The sequence below is a fragment of the Esox lucius genome, chromosome 14 (genome assembly GCF_011004845.1).
Source record: "Esox lucius isolate fEsoLuc1 chromosome 14, fEsoLuc1.pri, whole genome shotgun sequence".
NCBI lineage: Eukaryota > Metazoa > Chordata > Actinopteri > Esociformes > Esocidae > Esox > Esox lucius.
Window position 1 is genome coordinate 16,166,842 of NC_047582.1, and position 20,347 is coordinate 16,187,188.

The window sequence follows — 20,347 nt, forward strand, 5'->3', positions numbered from 1 at the left end:
TCATGCTGACAGGCTACATTCACACAGATATTATTTCCTATGATGAAATGTCTCTGTGCCAAATGGGAAGTGGCCCTCCCTGCTGTCTGCATTCCAGCCATATGTCACTTGTCATTTCTCTGTGATTATAATCACCTTAAAAGCATTGGCATTTCCGGAGAGACCCACACAAGCCACCATTCCACCCACCGCTCTCTCAATACCTTCACCTCTTCCCAGTGTAGCAGTAGCCTCTCAATACCTTCAGGTCAAACCCCGGAGTCACACAGCTAACTGCGAGGTAGTGAATTTACTGCTCCACCATTTAGGGGCCTCCCCTCACAAACTATTTTCGAAAACCATAAACACCAGTAACGGCTGAAATGTCTGTCAAAAGTGGACTGTTGCAGAGTTGCTATAGCTCCACGCTGACATTCAGTCATTTGAAAAAGTAAAGTTCTCTCATTTATTTTTTACATCGAAATGTTGCCACGATTCTTCACAGCAATGCTGTAACATGTCTAAGGGATTTCTTGCATGAACGGCAAGCTTCAAATCCCCAAACAGTATTTAGATAGGATTGACATCTAGGCTTTGACTCCGCCATTCCTTAACACTCCATTTATTCTCCTTGAGCCATTTATTCTCCTTCTGTTGTAGCTTTGTCTGTCTGTTTTGGATCATTGTCCTGTTGCAGGATCCATGTTCAGTTCAGCTTTTCATAAAATATGGAATTCATGCGTAGACTGAATGATGACAAGTTGGCCAGAACCTGTGGCATCAAAGCAGCCCCAAACCACAATGCCTCGTTCTCCATTCTTTCAGTTGGGGATGAGGTTCTTGTTTGAAGACAGTGTTTCTATTTCACCAAACATGGTGTCTGTCACTGCGACCAAACAATTCCAGTTTTGCCTCATCTGTTCAGGGAAAATTGTTCCAGTGGTTTTGGTCTTTACTCTGGTGTTGTCTGACAAATGTCAGTACTGTCTTCCTTCCTGATGTCCCATGTAGGCCAAGTTGGTATACACTCTTTCTGACAGTTAGAAAAGTCTATGAGTTTCTTTCAGTCAACTCTTGGACAGAATTTGTTGGGACAACCTGTCCTAATTAGATTCTCAGTGGTCTATCAGACAGTGTAACAATGTACTTCCAATTGCTTAGAAATAGCTTTGTAACCCCTTCCAGACTCATGGGCATCAATAATCTTTTGGTCTTTACATGATGTGTTACCACACACCCATATGGTTAATACCAAAGCAGATCAAGTTTCAAATCTTCATGGAAAGATGGATCCTCGCAAATTACTCTCTAATGATCTTTTAATTATTTGCACCAATTGTGGTGGACCTAATTTTAGCCATTTTATGTCATGGTGATGGTACAAGGTTTACACACTTTTTGTGTGATTTCTTAAATTGGGTTACTTTTATCAACAATTAATGTGATTAGAATTAAACGCATATTCACATGTAAAAACCAGAAAAGGAACCTGGCAAGCCTAGTTCAGCCGGCCCGCAATTATAAAAGTGATGAATGTTATTGCCTGCACTGGATTCAAACCGAGGTTGCCCACATGAGAAGCTATGTCTTCAGGCACGAAACCACGGAACTTCATGCTTATCAAGTGTCGGTATAGCGTCTCAACATTAGATCACTTTGTCACACATTAACATCACTCAAAGTTTGAATATTTCGCTAGACACAATTTAAAGCATTGTGCTAAACTACCTAACGTTTCTTATTAAGTTTACCTCCACCACAAATAGCATCTATGAACTGTATGGCTTTTTCCACTGGCCGTTTTAACAGCCATTCACAAATGACATTGACACAATAACTATCAATATAGGTGACGATAACTGAAATTTTCATTGAGTGAAAAGACGAGAGAATCGTGCAGCCAGCAAAGTGTTTGTCTATCCTGAAAAAAATCCTAATATCCAACAGAACTGTTTAATTTTAGGCTTCCTATAACATAGCTATTGAAGGTTGCATCCAGTGAAATTTTTGTCTGTCCTGAACAAATTCGAACGGATAATTTGTTCTGACTGTGATGGGAGTTGAACGCAGGACCTGTTGTTCCATAGGCCACGTCTCTAACCACTACGCTGTTTAACAAGGGGCGGCAGTCAGACAGTCAGTCACTCAATTAGTAATGTACATCTTCTGGGCCGGCTCCTCTTCTGGGCCGGCTCCGCTTACGAGGTCTGGCAAAAAATCTAGTAAAACCAAATAAATAACTGTAGAGTTAAATACACAGCACAGACAATTGTCTTCTTCTTTACTCTACGTTGCATCGTGTCAAAGTGCAGCTCTTAGCCAGGGTATAATTGCCATATCCATGAGCATTTCCCAGAGCATGCAGGCAGAAGTTTCCCACTTTATGCCAAATGGTTTATAAAGATATTTACAGCCCACCATGTGGCCGAGGTGAACGTGCCTTACCACTATAGGGAACATGTTCATCACGCTACGCTACTGAAACCCTAATTACCAGCTACTCTACCACTGACAACAGGTGTGTACGCTGCTACACACTGACAGACCCACTGACTGACCCACCAGTCCATGAAAATGCTAATGCTAACATGGCTCCTCAAGTGGAGCCAAAGCGGTGCCAGAGAAACACACACCAATGAATGTGTTCACATTCACCATGACCTTAACGAGAAAGCTGAGGGAGCAGCTAAAGCAGACATAAGCAGGTTTTAGGCTGTATTATGCAATAATGCCAATATTTTACCTATTTTTCAAAGTAGTTATATCTGTAGGAAGTTATATCATAACTTATTAACATGTAACTAATGAATAACATCATCGGTGTTCTACAAAAATAAATGCAGATTTAGGCTTTTCAACGTAATTTATAATTATATTTTCATAAAGCAGAATGTCTCACAAGGTGAATTAGGAAAGAATCAGTGACAACATACAGGACACACCTGGTGCACCACAAATAACTGTCCAGGGATGAACACAAAGATTAGGAAATTATCAACACAATTTACCATTCACACAAAGCCCATCTCATAAAATTTTAACAATGCTGTAAAACAGAACAATCACTGTGTGATAATTTCACGTGCCTGGGTATAAGATACCCAGGCACGAAACAGTAAAGCAATAAAACAACTGATGGACTGGATAAATGAAAACCAAACAAGACGGAGACAAACACTGAAAATAAATGAGAAGTGTGTCTTCCTGTGAGACCTCTTTATGGGTACAAGCACCGAACCTAAAGCAAACCTAAATAAAACAAGACAAACCTTTTGTCCATAACTCAATGCTATTTTCTAAAAAATTATCCTTCTTTTAACTCCAGCTCCTAGCACACCCCACTCAGTAAAACATGCTGCCCAACCTCCACCCAGTACCAGGACTCTGAGCATCTGTGCCCCCTTCCTGCATTCCTCTGCGAGCTCCTCAGCACTGAATACCCACATGAGTGGGTGCCAAGCTTGAACAAACTCACCTTTCATCAGCACACGCACATCAACAATCGTCAGTCTCATCTCCTCTCCTCTCCTCCCTTCCACCTTCCCCCTTTCCTGGCCTCTCTTCCCAAATCCTCTTCCCTGTTTCTCCTCCGCATAGTTTACCTCCATATTTTCCCCTCCTCTGATATTACTCTATACCCACTTTCCCATGATTGGAATTAAGGTTCTATGGCTGAAATCATTATATAACAATTGTCCCTCCTCTGAAATGACTCTTTACTTGCCAGCTATCTCTGAAATCACTCTTCACCAGTCTTCCCTCTTCTAAAATAGCTTGTTACCTGACTTCCCTCCTTTCCACTCCTTGTCCGTCAGGCTCTCCTGGAGTCCCCGTCACTCTTCTTCTCCTCTCCCCTGAAGGCACTCTGCTCTGCATGCGTTTCACCTCTGGGCTATAGCTTTTCTCTATCTCAGAGGCAGCACATGCAGTCCACCCAGCATGCCATGTTGTTTCCACCAACAGAACTACCGTACCAATATATAACAATGGGCTCTGGGTTCACACAGCCAAGACAACAACATACTCTCTCTCTCCCTGTGATGGTCGGAGTTTTGTCTGCTACGAAGCTCTGACTGTGTGAGTTTCCTCTGAAACAAGGGGATGCTCGGCTCTCGTTTTTTTTCCTTTCATTGTTAATGTCGCCCTTTCCTTCCTGTCCGAGTGGGGTGGTGGGGGGGGGGGGTAATCACTGTTAGCCTGTGCAGCTGCCTGCTTTCGCACTGAGCCCCAGTCAAAAAACTAGCGGGTCCTCAACCGCCCTTCAAGACATCCAACCCCCTCTTCTCCTCACACAAAGAGAGGAAAAGGTGGCACAAATTGAAATCTGACTCACACAGCGTGGAGACAGGAATGCAGAATCAGAGAATCAGATTATTGTGTGAGTGAGTGCATGCGTGTGTATATGGATGAATGGGTAGAGAGAGAGATTAGTGAAGTAGATTGGACAGCCTGTGTCCAGGGTCAAAGGTCAGGAGTGAGTGGCCTTGATCTAGAACTCCAACTGGCCTCAGCAGGCACAGTCTGGACTTACACCTCCCCAGACAGTGTAGCATCCACTTGGAAAAAAACAATTTCACTTCGAGCTTAATCACTAAGTCCCTAATACTTTCTGACTGAAGACTAACATCCAGTCCCATCCTGTCAAGAAAACCCCTTACCTAGCAACAGGGACTATACCTAGGCTAGGCCTACACCGCTCATTTCTCTCACTGCTTATTCCTCTCACAACATAGATCAGTATTGGCTTGCGATCCTCCCATCCAGTGGTCATGATAGAAATCAATGGGGAACAACACACATAGGATTTCAAAATAATGGTCTTAGTATCTTTTTAAAAAAAAAAATATTTAGAGTCCTATGTTCAATCCTTGACTGTGTCCCTGGCTGACATGTGGCAGGGACCTCTACGGGGTGATGTATAAAGGCCAAACATTGCCCTGGTTGAAGGGCGGCATGGTCACCATGGGGTTTCTTGGCTCACTGCACTCCAGTGAATCCCTAAAGCCAGGTCGGCTGCTTGTAAAAGCTGAGCTCATCAGTCACCTGAGCGTGTCTTCACATGCTGACTGACTTTCTGCTTGGACGTGCAGTATGGTTTAAAATTCCTTGGCGTGAATGCATAAGAGAAAAACACTGCGATCTTCAACTCTCACTCATCTGTGATGAGTTGCTGTGACAGGATAGGTTCATGGTATAGTTGGATATTCCATATTTAACCAAAAACTTTTATAAATTAAAACATTTAAAGTTGACCACAAAAATGCACAGCTAGGATTATTATCTCAGTTTGTCCTTTCATTTCTCACAACAAAGGCATTCAGACAGGACGTAAACATGGAGAAAACAGCATACCTCCTTATTTGCCTCAAGACTTCCTGCAGATTCTCTTGACTATGATGTGATTACCCAAGGACACATTCAAAAGTCGGCATTTTCAAAATGCAGACCCTCCAAAAATCTATGCACTCTGTGCTCTAACATGAAGAAAAGCAATTGGCTTACAGAATGCTGTGTGAACATATATTTCTTTGTCCTTGTAAGTCACAGGTTACAGTAATACAATCTAAATGATATTAGCCAATAGTGATTGTACTCAATAGTGTTGATGAAATATGAACTCTGCAATAGTGTGTTAGAAAAAAGGCATGCTATGGACACAAATAGATAATTGTTAATTGATTAATTTACTTGAGAAAAAAACGATCATTATTAATTTAATGATTTATTTGAGTAGGATTCCCATTTTACATGTAGGCCTAACAAATAATCAAACTTGATTTACTATTTATTTGATTTAATTTGTTGTCACAAAAGCTAGAATTAAATGGTTAATTAAGCATGTTCCTAACCAGGAGCACTACCTCCCTGCAAAAAATCTGCATGTTTTTTTCAGAATAGTCAACAAAATGTGATTTTGAGCAAGTGTTTTTCAGTTTCAGAGTTTTGTTTAGTGGTTTAAGGTTCTATTAGAAATCAGCCATTTCGTTTAGTGGCTGAAATAATGATTGCGTACCCGGTCGTCAAGGGAGAGAGCTATTCAATTATTTATCGAAGCAATTGATTGTCTATTGTTCATGATGTTACAGACTACATACTACTCTGTCTTACAAACTCGATCTCATCTAAGTCAATCTCAAAGAACTTCCAGTTATCCTCAACTCTATAGACATTGCAGGACAGAATACACAACACAGTACTGTAAGCCCATTGGCTGATTACTGTCAAGCTTTGACTAAACCTGACTTCTTGTGTACAGATACAGATGATCTGTTGTAAACTAAACATAACAAGCATACATTCATACATTTCAACAGTTCACCCTGTAGTTTTCTTAAACCCTCAAATTACTAAACTGACACATAATTTTCAAATAACATGGTAAAATTTACGAGTGAAATGATTGTATAACAATGCTAACAAAATGATTGTAAAACAATGTTACACAGCCGTGTAACCTAGCAACAAAAATGCTTTATTCTGCAACTGCACAGTATTACAGAGAAGAGTGAGCATGTAGCTAAGTTTGGACGATCCGATTTTTCAGATAACTTTATATAACAAAAAATATTATTGGGAATTGCAATTAGACATTGAATCTCATGGTAAAAAAAAATCTATTTTCAGTTTTTTCTGTGTAGAAAACGCAGAATCCTGCCTTAACACAACGTATGGATTACCTCACTTCAGATGAAAGATATATCAAACAGTGCACAAAATTAGCCAGTAGTAAGTATATCCCTGAAATTAATAAATACACCACAGTGATGACTGCAAACAAAGACAAAGCAATTGAGAAATAGTTGGGCTGAGACAACAAGGCTCTTTAAGTTAACTTGACTTAATTGGATTAACTTAAATCAAGTTGACCTGGAATTTACCTACCAGCACCAGCCAGAAATCCAATCAAAAACCTGCTTGGAATCAAAGAAAATAATTACAGAACTTTTAGATGTGATTTCCTTTATCTGTTTAAATAAAGAATAGTCTTCCCTACAACATAAGCCTTTATGGAAATAAACCATACAAGGCAAACACCAATTCAAAATCAAGAATAGAAAATCAAGCTCTGCATATTTCAGTGTCTTCCCAAATACAGGCTTATGACCTTAAAAGTTCAAGTTCTGTCTGAGAATGGGCAATCAACTCACCTTGGCATGCTTGCATCTGCATGTTTGCTCGCTTAATCAAAGCATCAGCTGAAGATATTGTTAGAGAAGCAGATCTAAAAGCTCACTGGTAAACCCACACACAACACTCAATGACAGAGACAACCCCAGAGCTGTGCCAAGGGAAAGAAAACTTTTGAATGGTCTCACTGAGCATGTTTCATCGTTCTAAAATATTGCCCTATTAATAGCCATTTCTGTTAAATAACTGGTTGTTTTGACTGAGAGGAACACTGAAGACACCCTTGATTTTGCAGATGAACGCACTGTGAAAAGTACATTTTCTCACTCTTCACTCTCAGGCCTTATTTCCGCGTGTTAAATGCTCCAGGTCAGTTGTATGCATTGGTAGCGGATTAACCTTGTCTGGGGTTTCTGCCTGCAGAGATTGGTGAAGAGCAACAGAGGAAAGAAAGTGAAAGGTGAGAAAAGGATAGTCAGTGTGAGTGTAACTGATACAAAAAAGTGTGTATGTGTGATTGTGTTTCTGAATACAGAAGTGTATGAATGCATTTGCCTCTGGGAATGTGTGACTTCAGTCTAGCTATCTTTCGGAAGAACCTTTTACAGTGTGGGGGTTAGGTTTAGGTTCAAATCTAAAATTAGGGCTGGAGCTGGAATTTAGATTACTTTAAGGTTCAGACATTACAGGTTAGGTATAGGGTTTGGAATTAGGTTTAGGTTAAGTTTAGAAATAAATGTTAAATTATGGAGGTTGGAGTTAAGGAACATGGATTTTCTGGCTCCTGACAAGAATAGAAATACACAACTGTGTGTGCGCGCATATATGAGAGAGTGTGTGATTCTCAGTCTTGCATTACTTTATCTGGGGCCCAGGTATTTCACCCTAATTACTTTCTAAAGGCCTAGAGAAGAGAGTTAATGAGAGCAAATCCAGTCAATGAATGATTTCTGTTAAGCCAGTCAGTCGAGCTGCTGCGTCAGGATACTGCAGATTCAGACTAATACATGTCATTAGATGGGAAACCGCGGCCCTCTTATCTAATTTCAGCCTTGATCACACATTCAAAACTGTTCTCCAATTTGGCACAGAATGTTCCATCCTCAAGATAGTTCCAAGTTAGATTTGAGAGACATTTGTTACTGTGACTGTGTTACTCTAACTCTTTTTTTATTTATAATAGGCAATGCATTGTTTAATATGCAGATTATTGTAAGAAACATCCCACAATATACCAGTGGCTATGTCCATCATTAGTGAGTGGTTTGGTCGGTTAAATAAAGAGTATCAAAATCTTTATTCTCCTTTTAAATTACATACTTCCTCTTTCACATAATTTTTCATAATGACAGATCTATTGACCACGTTTTAGAAGCAGCTGCACTGGAAATGCGTTCAACGGGCTTCAGTAGAAAAAGATGCATATTTCATCATATCAGATGCTGATATTGGTCTTTGTTGGATGCACTGCAGAAAATAGCTTGTCGGTTGGGGTTGCTCGGTGATTATCTGTGGGTTTATATAAAGCTCGAGATCAACTGCTGCTTTTAATTAAAAATGTTTATTGAAAATACAGTACAACCACAAAAAGATTTCTCAGAATCTAGTTTCATGTGGTAATTCAAGGCCTCTCCAAATATTCACATTTTAAACAAATTCACAGTGGGTGTTATTATTTGCTAAATTCATTTCCTAAAATAACTGTAGCACTCTACTTACGATCTGCAGTTTTACAGGACAACGGTGTGAAGGGAAGCTTTTTTAAAATTGTCATTTGTGAAGTTATGGACAGAGGGCTGTTTTAATGTGTTATCAATATACTGATAATAACTCTGTTTCCAAAATATTTGGGACACAGCGAAAAATTTAATGTGGTACAAATAATCTATCCCTATATTTAAACAAATATATATTTTTAATAAATGTTGAATTATCAAATGTCAAAAAAAAATTTTTTTATCGCTTTTGGAAAAATACATGCCCATTTTGAATTTGATGCCAGCAACATGTTTCTAAATAGCTGGGACAGGGGGATGTTTACCACTGTGTTGCATCATCTCTTCTTTTAACACTACTCAGTAAGCGTTTGGGAACTGAGACCAATTTTTTTTTTGAAATGTATTCCCATTCTTGCTTAATATAGGATTGCAGCTGTTCAACAATTCAGGGTCTCCTTTGTCATATTTTTCATTTCATAATGAACCAAATGTTTTCAATGGGGGACAGGTCTGGACTGCAGGCAGGCCAGTTAAGCACCCGGACTCTTCTACTATGGAGCCATGCTGTTGTGACACATGCAGATGTGGTTTGGGATTGTCTTGCTGAAATAAGCAAGGCCTTCCCTGAAAATGCATATGCTACTGGATGGCAGCATATGTTGCTCCAAAACCTGTATATATTGTTCAGCATTAATGGTGCCTTCGCAGATGTGCAAGTCAATCATGCCATGTGCACTAATGCACCTTCATACCATCACAGAGCGCTGATAAACTGGATGGTCCCTCTATTTAGTCTGGAGGACATGGCATTCATGATTCCCAAAAAGTATTTCAGATTTTAATTTGTCAGACCACAGGACAGTTTTCCACTTTGCCTCAGTCCATCTTAAATGAGCTTGGGCTCACAGAAGGAAATGGCAGTTCTGGATCTTGTTTGTATCTGGATCTTGTTGTAACAGCCTGGCCGCGTCCAGACAAGACGAACAGCCTGGCTGCGTCCAGACAAGACGATCAGCCTGGCCGCGTCCAGACAAGACGAACAGCCTGGCTGCGTCCAGACAAGACGATCAGCCTGGCCGCGTCCAGACAAGACGAACAGCCTGGCTGCGTCCAGACAAGACGATCAGCCTGGTCGCGTCCAGACATGATCATCAGCCTGGTTGCGTCCAGACAAGAAGATCAGCCTGGCCGCGTCCAGACATGATGATCAGCCTGGTTGCGTCCAGACAAGAAGATCAGCCTGGCCGGGTCCAGACAAGACGAACAGCCTGGTCGCGTCCAGACAGGATGATCAGCCTGGTTGCGTCCAGACAAGAAGATCAGCCTGGCCGGGTCCAGACAAGACGAACAGCCTGGTCGCGTCCAGACAGGATGATCAGCCTGGTTGCGTCCAGACAAGAAGATCAGCCTGGCCGCATCCAGACAAGACGATCAGCCTGGTTGCATCCAGACATGATGATCAGCCTGGTTGCTGTGCTGGCAAGTTTATACATTTCATACAGCCTTTTAACAAGGTAGGGAGAATCAGATAGGCAAAAACATTTCCAATTTACACACAAGTATAACTCAGCTTGTACATGAAAATGTATTTAAAAAGCCCCCACCTAACAATTCATAATTATGATTTTAAATTAGTTATGACTGTTTAGAAACGCACCACTACTGCAGTCTGCCTGCTAGAAACAAAAGAAGCAGTCAGAGGGGAGAACTGAGTGAAGAAAAAAATTGTGGGAAGCACAGGAGGAAAAAGTCCAGAGAGCATTGCAGTAACAGCAGCCTAGATAACTCATTCAAAGCTCTTTGCCTTCTAGCAAGTTATAGCAAATACGCAGCTGGACATACCAACAAATAAAATATAAAATTACAAACATAATAAAGAAAAAGAGGTGAAATTAAGAATTGTATCTGCTTGGTCTCTAAACATTTCAGACAATTTTAAAACAGGTATTTTAAAGAGTACATACCGTACACATATTAACCTACAACTAACAAATAGTAAGTGACAACTTTCATGTAATCGAAAAACATCCCGTAGGTATTTCCAAACACCCCAGCATACAGAATGTACAGCATGGACGTGGGCATTTGGCAGGATCCACTGGCCAAGCATGCAGAAGCCTAAACAGCACTTCACTAGTTGTGGCCTCTAACAGTTCCAGAATAATCCCTTTGGACTTGGCGACGCACCATCAACCTTTGTTAGCCAAAAATGCAGAAGGTGCACTGCACACCACCACAGAACTGGGGACGGCTCGGCTGTGTTTCTGCATTAAGGACACATGGCCCTTTCAGAGTAGCTCTTGCCCACCGAATAATAACACTGTCTAGGGGCCCGGCAGAGTATGATCTAAAATAGCTTATTACCACCTGAGGTCAACGGGTTGGATGACCAACAGGTTGCCTTGACCCGTCGTACTCTAGTGTCAGGTCGAGCCCCAGCAAGCTCAACCGCCGTTGCAGTATGGGTAATGTGCTGCCTTCCAAGTGTGTAGACGCTTACACTACTTCTTTGTTGAGCAAGCAACTTGCCAAGCAGAATGGCTTTGATACAGTAAATGTGCACTGGACGACGCATGTCTCAAACCTAAACTCTTACAAACCTGCTGGGAGTTTACGCAGCGAGACAAGGCCAGAAAATGCTATAAATAATATATACAAATAAAACACGCTCTGTGGAGAGAGGATGATGGGTGAGACCTATAGAGGAGAACCCCTTAGGCAAATAATTAGAAACAAGCACACGGACATATCTGACTGAGCAGCATGGGAACATTATGCATGCAGCTAAAGTACCAGCCCCCCCCCAAGACACACCTCCGGTACGCTGGCTTTCTAAGTAAGTGCATTGGTAAGCACTCGGGAAGCAGAGTGGCTGTGGGATGAGGAGAACTCTGAATGATTCCCATGTAATGAGGAGGCAGTGTTGTGGTGATGCTGGTCAGTGGCTTTGCAAAGTGAACCCAAAGGAAACAGATCTAAACAGAGTGTACACTTTGATGTTTGCACAGAGCACTCAGCCACTTAAAACGTTTTTTTAAGGAGTCTGACAGGTTGAAATAGAAGTCATGAAACTACTTAGTTTTGAAACTGTAGTGTGCTGATGTCTTGGTCAAGGGATTGAGGTGTAACTGTTCCAAAATAGAACATAAAACCACTATCAATCACTCAAAGTAAAAATTGCCCTTAAAGGTGGTTATTAGGCACATTTTGTGCACAGATTAAGCCTATCCTAGAACAACATTAGGATAGGAAAGTAACTAGGAATAATTGTGTTGTGGAGAGTCATTTCTTATAAGTTATGTATAGAACCAGATACAAAGTGCTTGGATTGGTAATTGAAAACAAAGAAATGAATTAAACATGACTGCAATCCATATCATTTTAATTTACAATGGGATGGGGAAATAAATGAAAAGTCATTTTTGCTAAAGAAATGTGTGCAATTAAATGTATTTAAATCATAGTAATCTCTTTGTGATATTTGGAAATGTTGTTTGTGTAAGGACATTACTTCATTATTGGGTTGGGACCATACCCTATATTGTTTCTGTCTGCTAATACAGAGACTTGACACAGTAGCAGTGACAGATTAGTTATTCTTCACACTTATTGGGGTATTTCAGCTCAGAGCTTTGTTCAAACTCCTATTAGTAGTGTGTTGCTGTAGGTAATCTACCACTGTGGATAATAACCCTGGGCCTTCAGTCCAATCCCCAGACAGCCTGATATAGTAAGTGGCCAATCACTGAATCAATAGTCAGATACGGCTAAGCTGAACTATCGCACTGAATGTTGCTGCAACCCACAGTCTCCCTCCCATCCCATAATGAATTCAGATATGTTATAACGCCATTAATGTGACAGCATATTTAAACCAGACTCATGACTATACTGAAGGGACCTATAAATAAATATAGGCATGAGGAAATAAAGGGGCTTAGTTACTAAATCCAACAGTGGGTAATTGTTATGGTGTACGTTACTTACCAGGAGGACCTTGTATATTCTACCTGCAGTCCCCGCTTCTCTTGTGTTTCCAGCTGAGTGAGTTAGAAGACAGCTTCATAGGGGCCATAAATCAAGGTTGAGAACCAACCGGTGGCTGGACAGAGAATACAGCCCCTATGCTTGTACAGCCTCCAGCCCCGGCATGATGCCCCCTCGTCCAAATCCTCCCAGCATCGATTGAGTGCCCTGGTCTTTCTTTATGATTCTCTGGACTCGGCAGTAGTAAATCAGATGCACAGACGATGACTGAGTGGCACATTCACATTGCTGTGGCCATTAAAGGAGAGTTTCACTTTTTTTACTTGCTGTTTGATGGTGATTCACACCGAAGAAGTCAATAGGCCGAGAGAGAAGTAGGTAAACAAAAACATCTCGGCATCGGCTGTGCTGAATCTGCCAGGAGTTACTACAATGACGCAAGGCCTTCATCATGGATTGATATCATGAAATTGGGGAGAAAATTATATTATTTTACTGAGTTTCACTATGAGCAGCTACAATTTACTTGGTAGGGCAATATTGATTCATTTCAACTGGTCTATAAACCTCTTAAAGGGTGAGGAACAATCAAACAAAGTAACAAATAAAAAGGTGTGATTCGCTCCTTTAATACACTGACACCCAGTCTGCTGTACCTCATCCCTAAATTCAAGGTAAACAGTCCTGAAACATTTTCTATTTTATTTGAGGAGAGTGAAAAAATGAAAATGACATGGCAGACAGGCTGGGTTTGATGGTATAAGTACGGTTCATGTGATAAGAAAGAGTGTGCTTTCCCTGTTTAGGTTCGTAGCAGGCACTCGTGGATGCAGGAATGTGGTTTGCTGAAGACCATCTCCTGGCTCTAGAAGAAAAGCCGGTGTTGTGTTTGAAGTGGCTGGGGGCTGTGGGGAATCTCCTAAGCCCCTGAACATTGCTTTACCAGAGCTGCAGGGTTAGTGAGGGGAAGATGTAAGTGTGTCAACACTTTCAGGCATCGTTTTCCCTCTAACCTCTGCTCAGTCCCTAAAGACCTCTAACACACATTGTGGGTTATGAAAAAACTGAACTTTGTCTCCTCAGTCATTCACCCCCTCTCCCCCCCGTCTCACTCAAATTGGCTGCAGGCTGCGAATGACTAAGTCTCTACAGAATTGAAACATTGCTGTGTAGTTCATACCTGCCATCTGCTCCCTACATCTGTCTCGTCCAGGCAGCCCTCCCCCTTAAGACAGACTGCCTCAACCTCACCTAAGGTCACTGCAGTATGTTTATTTGTCCATGCTGCCTACTGTCTCAACCAGACAGAACATAGAGGAGATCAGATCTTAAATTACTTAATAACTGCGACTGTCGTGAGTCAGCCTATATTGGAAAATTAAACACAGCTCTCATTGAGCTGACTGTGGCAAAAAAAGTTGCTAACATTGTTATCAGGGTTTTCACGAAGCCAGCTTTCCTCTTGCCTTTTGATACCACAACGCCCATAGTAATTTAATGGAAGACTCCTGTGTCAGCTGCCTAAACGTCTCATATAACCTTCCGAAAAATCCCAACCATTCTTTTTTATCTAATTGCAAATCACTTCAAAAGGCACTCTGTTGGCTACCACGCCATGCGCATTTGGCAACTAAAATAATTCCAGCATTCACAAAAGCAACACATTGAACAGGTAAAGGAGAAAAAGTCTCATGACATTCCTGGCTATAGACAAACTACTGGTAGTCTTAGTTGGCGTACACGTACATTTTTGTTTCCATCTCCCTTTGGGAGCAACTTTGATTTCTCATAGCAGCACATAATGTAGAGATATAATGTCATAATGTCGTTCTCATGCAGTAAGATTAACCAATAGTGTTATTGCCTACAGTCCTCTCACCATTTCATTTCAATCTGATTGTATTTATTGAAACAGCCTAATTCAGTTCCCAATATTAAATCTGTAACTCAACAATCTGCTAAGTATTTTTTGTGCATTCTTCTGCGCGTGTGACTCAATTGTTTCCACTACTATATATTTAACTAAATTAGTGATAAGAGCATAATTTATTTTGAATACTGCACAATATCTGTTAATTAGTTGATTCGACTTTCAGAAGATTTTGTTGAGGGCGGAGTTTATAGAACCAAAGGAGACCGGGCTGAGCTCCGTCTGGCTCATAGGACCATAGGTGGCAGGGCTCCTGTGTCAGCACATTTGGCAACTGAACTACTCACAAACCTGCCTTGGAAAATTTTTGTATGTTCTCTTCTCACACAGTTTAACTCAGAAATGTGTTTCAAACTATAAAATGTGTTAACTGGTCTGGATTCACTTGCTTGTATTTTTATTTTGATATCTTTTGTAGTTTCACTACTATTAAGAATTTTGTAACATATTCGAAATCCTCACCATAAACGTCCCATTATCTTTTTCACAATCTAGCTACTTTCACCATTTGACCAACTACAGACTTTAAATATTGTAAGGTTCCTCCTCTTTTTAGCTATTACATTTTTATATTATTATAGTAGAAGAGTTCCCACAACTTTTTACAAACATTGGCAATTTTTATCACTTTGAGCTGAGGTCCACAAATAAGTTAAGGCATTGCCCTATTTGTCTACTTCTAAGGTAACAACTGAAATCAGAACAAAAATATCTCCCATCAAACCAATGATATAGTGATTTTAGTAGCAATAGTAACATATTTGTTTTCAACATTTCCTAATAAAGGTTGCCATCAGCTATAAGCCTTCTTATTTTGGTTGCTATGGAAACTTATAGACCCAGCCACAGTGGTCCAACACTATTGTCTACACTAGACTCAATGTGCAACAACACGTCTAACTACTACTCCTCCTCATGCTGCTACTCCTACTGTCACATAACCCCTCCTACTACTCATATTACTATTAACATAATACAACTTTTGGGCTTACTTCTTCTAATCCAATATTTCCGCTACGTCAAATATTGTAAACAAATTGTTACACTTTAAACTTCTAAAAGTTAATGCATTTTATAACATCTCAGACATTTAATACTTCTAAAACTGACATTCTGCTCCTTACACTTCATGTACAGCTAGGTGATTTATCAGACTTATTCCAGAGCGACTTACAGTTTATTCATACATTTTAAGAAGCCAGGTGAAGCATGCAAATTAGTAGTAGTATGTACACTTTACTTAATTTATTATCAGCTGAAGTCAGGGCTGAAAAGACAATACAAATAGCAAATATAATAAGTATAGCAAGTGTTAGTTCACTAAAACAACAGAAGAGGTGGGTGTGGTTATTTAAGGTAGTCTTTGAAGAGGTATGGTTTCAGATTCTTAAAATGTACTAATGTACACTAGAAAAATTTTAAGCGTTAAAGCCAGTCCTATAGGTCAGTAATGAGCACAGTTAGAGTTAAATGGAGAGTTCAACCTAATGTTGGGACTCCCAGTTCACTTCCTCAGTTATAGATTAACTCAATGACAATGAGTATCTATGTGTACTTGAGTTTTTGGAAAAATACAAAAAAAAATTGCCTAATGAATAGGCTAGGAAAAGGCGTTAACTGAAACACTAGTGAAATAACAAGGCAGAAAATAACTTTATCTTAGCTCTTTCCCAGTGTCCCTCTAGTTGTAAAAGAAGCTAGCTAGATTAGACAGTGCCAGTGGAATGGCTGGCTAGCTACTAGCCATTGTAAATGTTCTTATACAAAAATGTTAATGTATAAACAACAATCAAGCTTTGTATACAGTTGCCTTATTCATTTCAACACGCGGTATCTGCTCCATCTTTTTGATAACACAAATCAAAAAAATTAATCTACATATAAACCACCTTCCTTAAATCTTTAATCACAACTATTTGGATGACAATTAATTGTCAACCAAAAAAATTATGAACATAAAAGCCCTAACTTTGAAGTTACATCTTAGTCTTTTCGGCATATAGGTTAGCTAACTGTTCCTAATAGGTGTACAGTGGTAGCTCTGTGCATGTATTGTTACAGAGTTTATCGTTAACTATTATTTCACCAAGCTGGAGTACATTTGGAATGCATTTAGACACCTTCACTTTTTCCACATTATATTGCTACAGCCTTATTCTAAAATTGATTAAATTGACTTTTTTCCTTAACTATCTACTACGCATAATGACAAAGCAAAAACAGGTTATTTAACCAGCAAATATAATAAATAAATATCACATTTACAAGTATAACTACAACATACAACCGATTGGACATTATTATAAGGCACATAACTGTATACAGTGCATTTCAGATCAGAAAAGAAGCCATGAGGCTGAAAGAATTGTCAGTGGAGTGGTGAATCATGGTGGTGGCCGCATAATGCTCTTTGGATGTTTTTCAGCAGCAGGGACTGAGAAACAAATCAGGGTCAAGGGAAAGATGAACAGAGTGAAGTACAGACATATCCTTGATGAAAACCTGCTCCATAGCACTCAGGATCTCAGACTGGGGCGAAGGTTGACTCACAGCAGTCAACCGACTGGTTGTCCAATAGGACAATGGCCCTCAGCATACAGCCAAAATAATTGGCTTTAGGACAAGTCTGTGAATATCCTTAAGTGGCCCAGCCAGACCTCGGACATGAACTCAATCGAACATCTCTGGGGGCCTGGAAATGGCTGTGCAGAGGCATTCTATAATCCAACCTGCCAGAGGTTGAGAGGATCTGCAGAAGAATGGGAGAAACTCCCCAAAAACAGGTGTGCCAAGCATGTAGTGTATGGGTGTAATCACTTACAAAGGAGTTTCAACAAAGTACTGATTAAAGGGGTCTTAATGTAAGAGCACAGAGCATAAAAAGTAATAATTTACAACATATTTCACTAGTCTTGCGGTTCTTAAGCTCAGTAAAAAGAAAATGCATTTATTTATTTATAATCCAGTATACAGTAAATTAATTACTAATCCTTTCAACTATAATTTGATAGCCACTATCAATTTCAAATCATCACAAATTTAACATGTGGAGACATGGAAACTTAGGGTCCCCGGGGAAACTCATGCCACTCAACAACACGCTTCTATAAGGAGACTCACTGCCTCACTTCCTGTATCTTAAGAAGTAAATGGCTAATTGTGTGAGTTTTTGTGGTTTTCATCTGTGGTTTATGTGTGGGGTAGAAGCACAAGGGGCCATGAAGTCCATGAAACAAATAAAAAACGACAAGCTTAGCTTATGTACACCAACCGAGATAACTTACTATTCCTCTAAAAAGCAGATGGAAAACATTTTACTGCTGGTTTTATAGACCGACAGAGACAAAGGGAAAGACAGAGAGAATGCCTATATGGGAGCTAGCTAGTGTTTTATTTTAACAGTTTGGCGTGTTATTCACCCTGAGGCACTTCACCTAAATGTTCCTTCACCCTCCAGAGGTATTTTGCATGAACATACCCCCCCCCGCCTGGATTTAATATGCTGGGGAACAGGGGGAGAGAAAAAGGGTTAGAGGACAAACCCAGATGACTCACATATTCTGACAACTCGCTGCTTGGAGACTCAGTGAGCCGTGAGCTGCCCACATGAAGGAGCAGAAGTGTTTACAGGGGGATGAAAGACAGAAAGACAACTCTGACTGAAGTCTTCCAAAAATGACAGCCAACTCGCTCAGGAAACGAGACCTACCTCTTGGCCCAACTATGAAATAACCAGGATATTAGACACAACTGGATTTCACGGAAACACTAAAACATGAGTAAACTCTTCCAAACCAAACCTCATCAAGTAAGAGAAACCTTAGACCCAATCCTTTTTGAACTAACAGACATCTACTACTCAGAACTTATAGCCATGAGATAAAAGCCTCAGAGACACAGACAGTTTAGTTCTGGACAGTTGTAAAGAAATGAGCCATCTTACCTCACGCCCTTCAATCTGGGAGTCCCTCCCAAATTTTTTGACTGCTCCAGAAGAGTTCATGATTTCCCCAAACTCTTCAATGAGATTTGGATTCCAGGCAGACAGGAGGAAAGAAAGACGGAGGAACGGGAAAGACAAAAAGGGACAAAAGGAAAAATGCGGTCCCTTAGTCTCTTGTCTTCAGCTGCCTATAGTCTCCGGCGTCTGCTGGCTGCTGTGGCCAGCCATCTTCATTCAGAAACATTCCCTTATTCCGTGTAGTGATCAGAGTGAACACACTCACAAACACGCACACACACTGACCAAAGGTAAGGGGTATACACACATACATGCTCATGTACACCGTTCAGAGGTGCACAGTCGCAAAACCGCGCCGGCACGGGTTCTATCATCCGTTAGCCCTTCAGTGATTAGCGCTCCCGCTGCCCCGCAGGCAAACCGTTCCTGTGGGTATCCAAGGAAAAACTGCTGTATTCTCTCCGGGCTGGCTCCCCCCTGTCATTTCCACATGCTGCCACTACGGCTGGACTGTGTGTGGAGAGAACTCCCTGGGGCCAGGGTCTGTGTGTGTGTGTGTATGGGGGCGTTCCCCAGTGTGTCAACGTCTCCGCTGCTAGACTGCTTGCCGGATTCCAGTCCGCAGGCGGTTGTTCCTCTCTCTTCCTCTGTTTCCTCTGGGCAGATAAGGGTGTAAGTTTTAGCAGCACTCCCTCACGGTCTCCAGCTATTCATTCAGCTTCCGTGCCTCTCAAAAATATTCTAATTGCGGATCTCATGCACAACCGCATATTCTCGCACACTCTGGCATCTCTCACGTCCTCGCTCTGCCCATCTCTACTCTCACTATCACTGCTTATCACTCCCTCGAGTCGAGCCTGTCCTCTACTCCCTCCCGCTCTCACTCCTGGTGGGAGTTTCTAGAATAGCCTGTTTCAGCTGTTTTCTTAGCTAAACTCAGACCAGCGTACACACAGGACTGTGCCGCGGCACTAATGGTATGTTCAACAGAGTGCATCCTGTCTTTCCCCTCCCTCTCCCACCTATTTTCTTCCCTGAGCTCTAGAAATGGCACACTTCCAGAACTTTCCTTTTCCTCCTCTGTCAGGCTGTTAAAGCGATTACAGTGAGGGTCCTGTCCTAGACTTAATTATAGTGTGCTTGACGTGCCCTAATAGACCAGTTCATTAGCCGTCTGTCCAGTCCTCATTAAATATGAACAGATTGGAGCCTTTATGAATATATTGATGGCCAGTGTTTAGAGTAACCAGTAATGAATTTTTCACTACCTGGATCAATGATGGACCGCTAAACACAAAACGTGTCAATCTCCAAGGCATTCCGTGATCAGCAAACATTTACATGAAAATCAACATGCGAGAGCTTAATTCGTTGCTCTGTTTTGGGTATCCATATGCTGTATGTATTTCTTTGGTTTGTAATTGAACAAAACCAGAAAATCTGAATAATTTAGTAAAGCGTAGTCCACAAAAAGAAATTCTTAAAATTGCCTGGAGAATTAAACTGTCACCTACTAACAGTAGTTAAAAAGATTACAATTTTAAGCAGGGTGATGCTTCTTACCATACTTTGTTATCAAGACGTTGAAAGCCTGTGCCACTGTAGTCAACAAAAGCCAGACAGATTCATGTTGACCTTCAGAAA

General features: G+C 40.8%; 1 protein-coding gene across 3 annotated transcripts in view; it reads right to left on the reverse strand.

Annotated features, from left to right (window-relative positions):
* Positions 1 to 20,347, reverse strand: part of mcc (MCC regulator of WNT signaling pathway) — an 87,529-nt gene that overhangs the window by 49,789 nt on the left and 17,393 nt on the right. Inside the window, exon 1 of one of the 3 annotated variants that reach the window (XM_029125064.2) lies at positions 18,686 to 19,644. The exons of the other annotated variants lie outside the window; for them this stretch is intronic. Within the exon in view, the coding sequence (XP_028980897.1) occupies positions 18,686 to 18,745 (60 nt within the window). The 5' untranslated portion in view covers positions 18,746 to 19,644. Of the gene's footprint in view, positions 1 to 18,685; positions 19,645 to 20,347 lie in introns of those variants that run through there. 3 annotated transcript variants of the gene reach the window in all.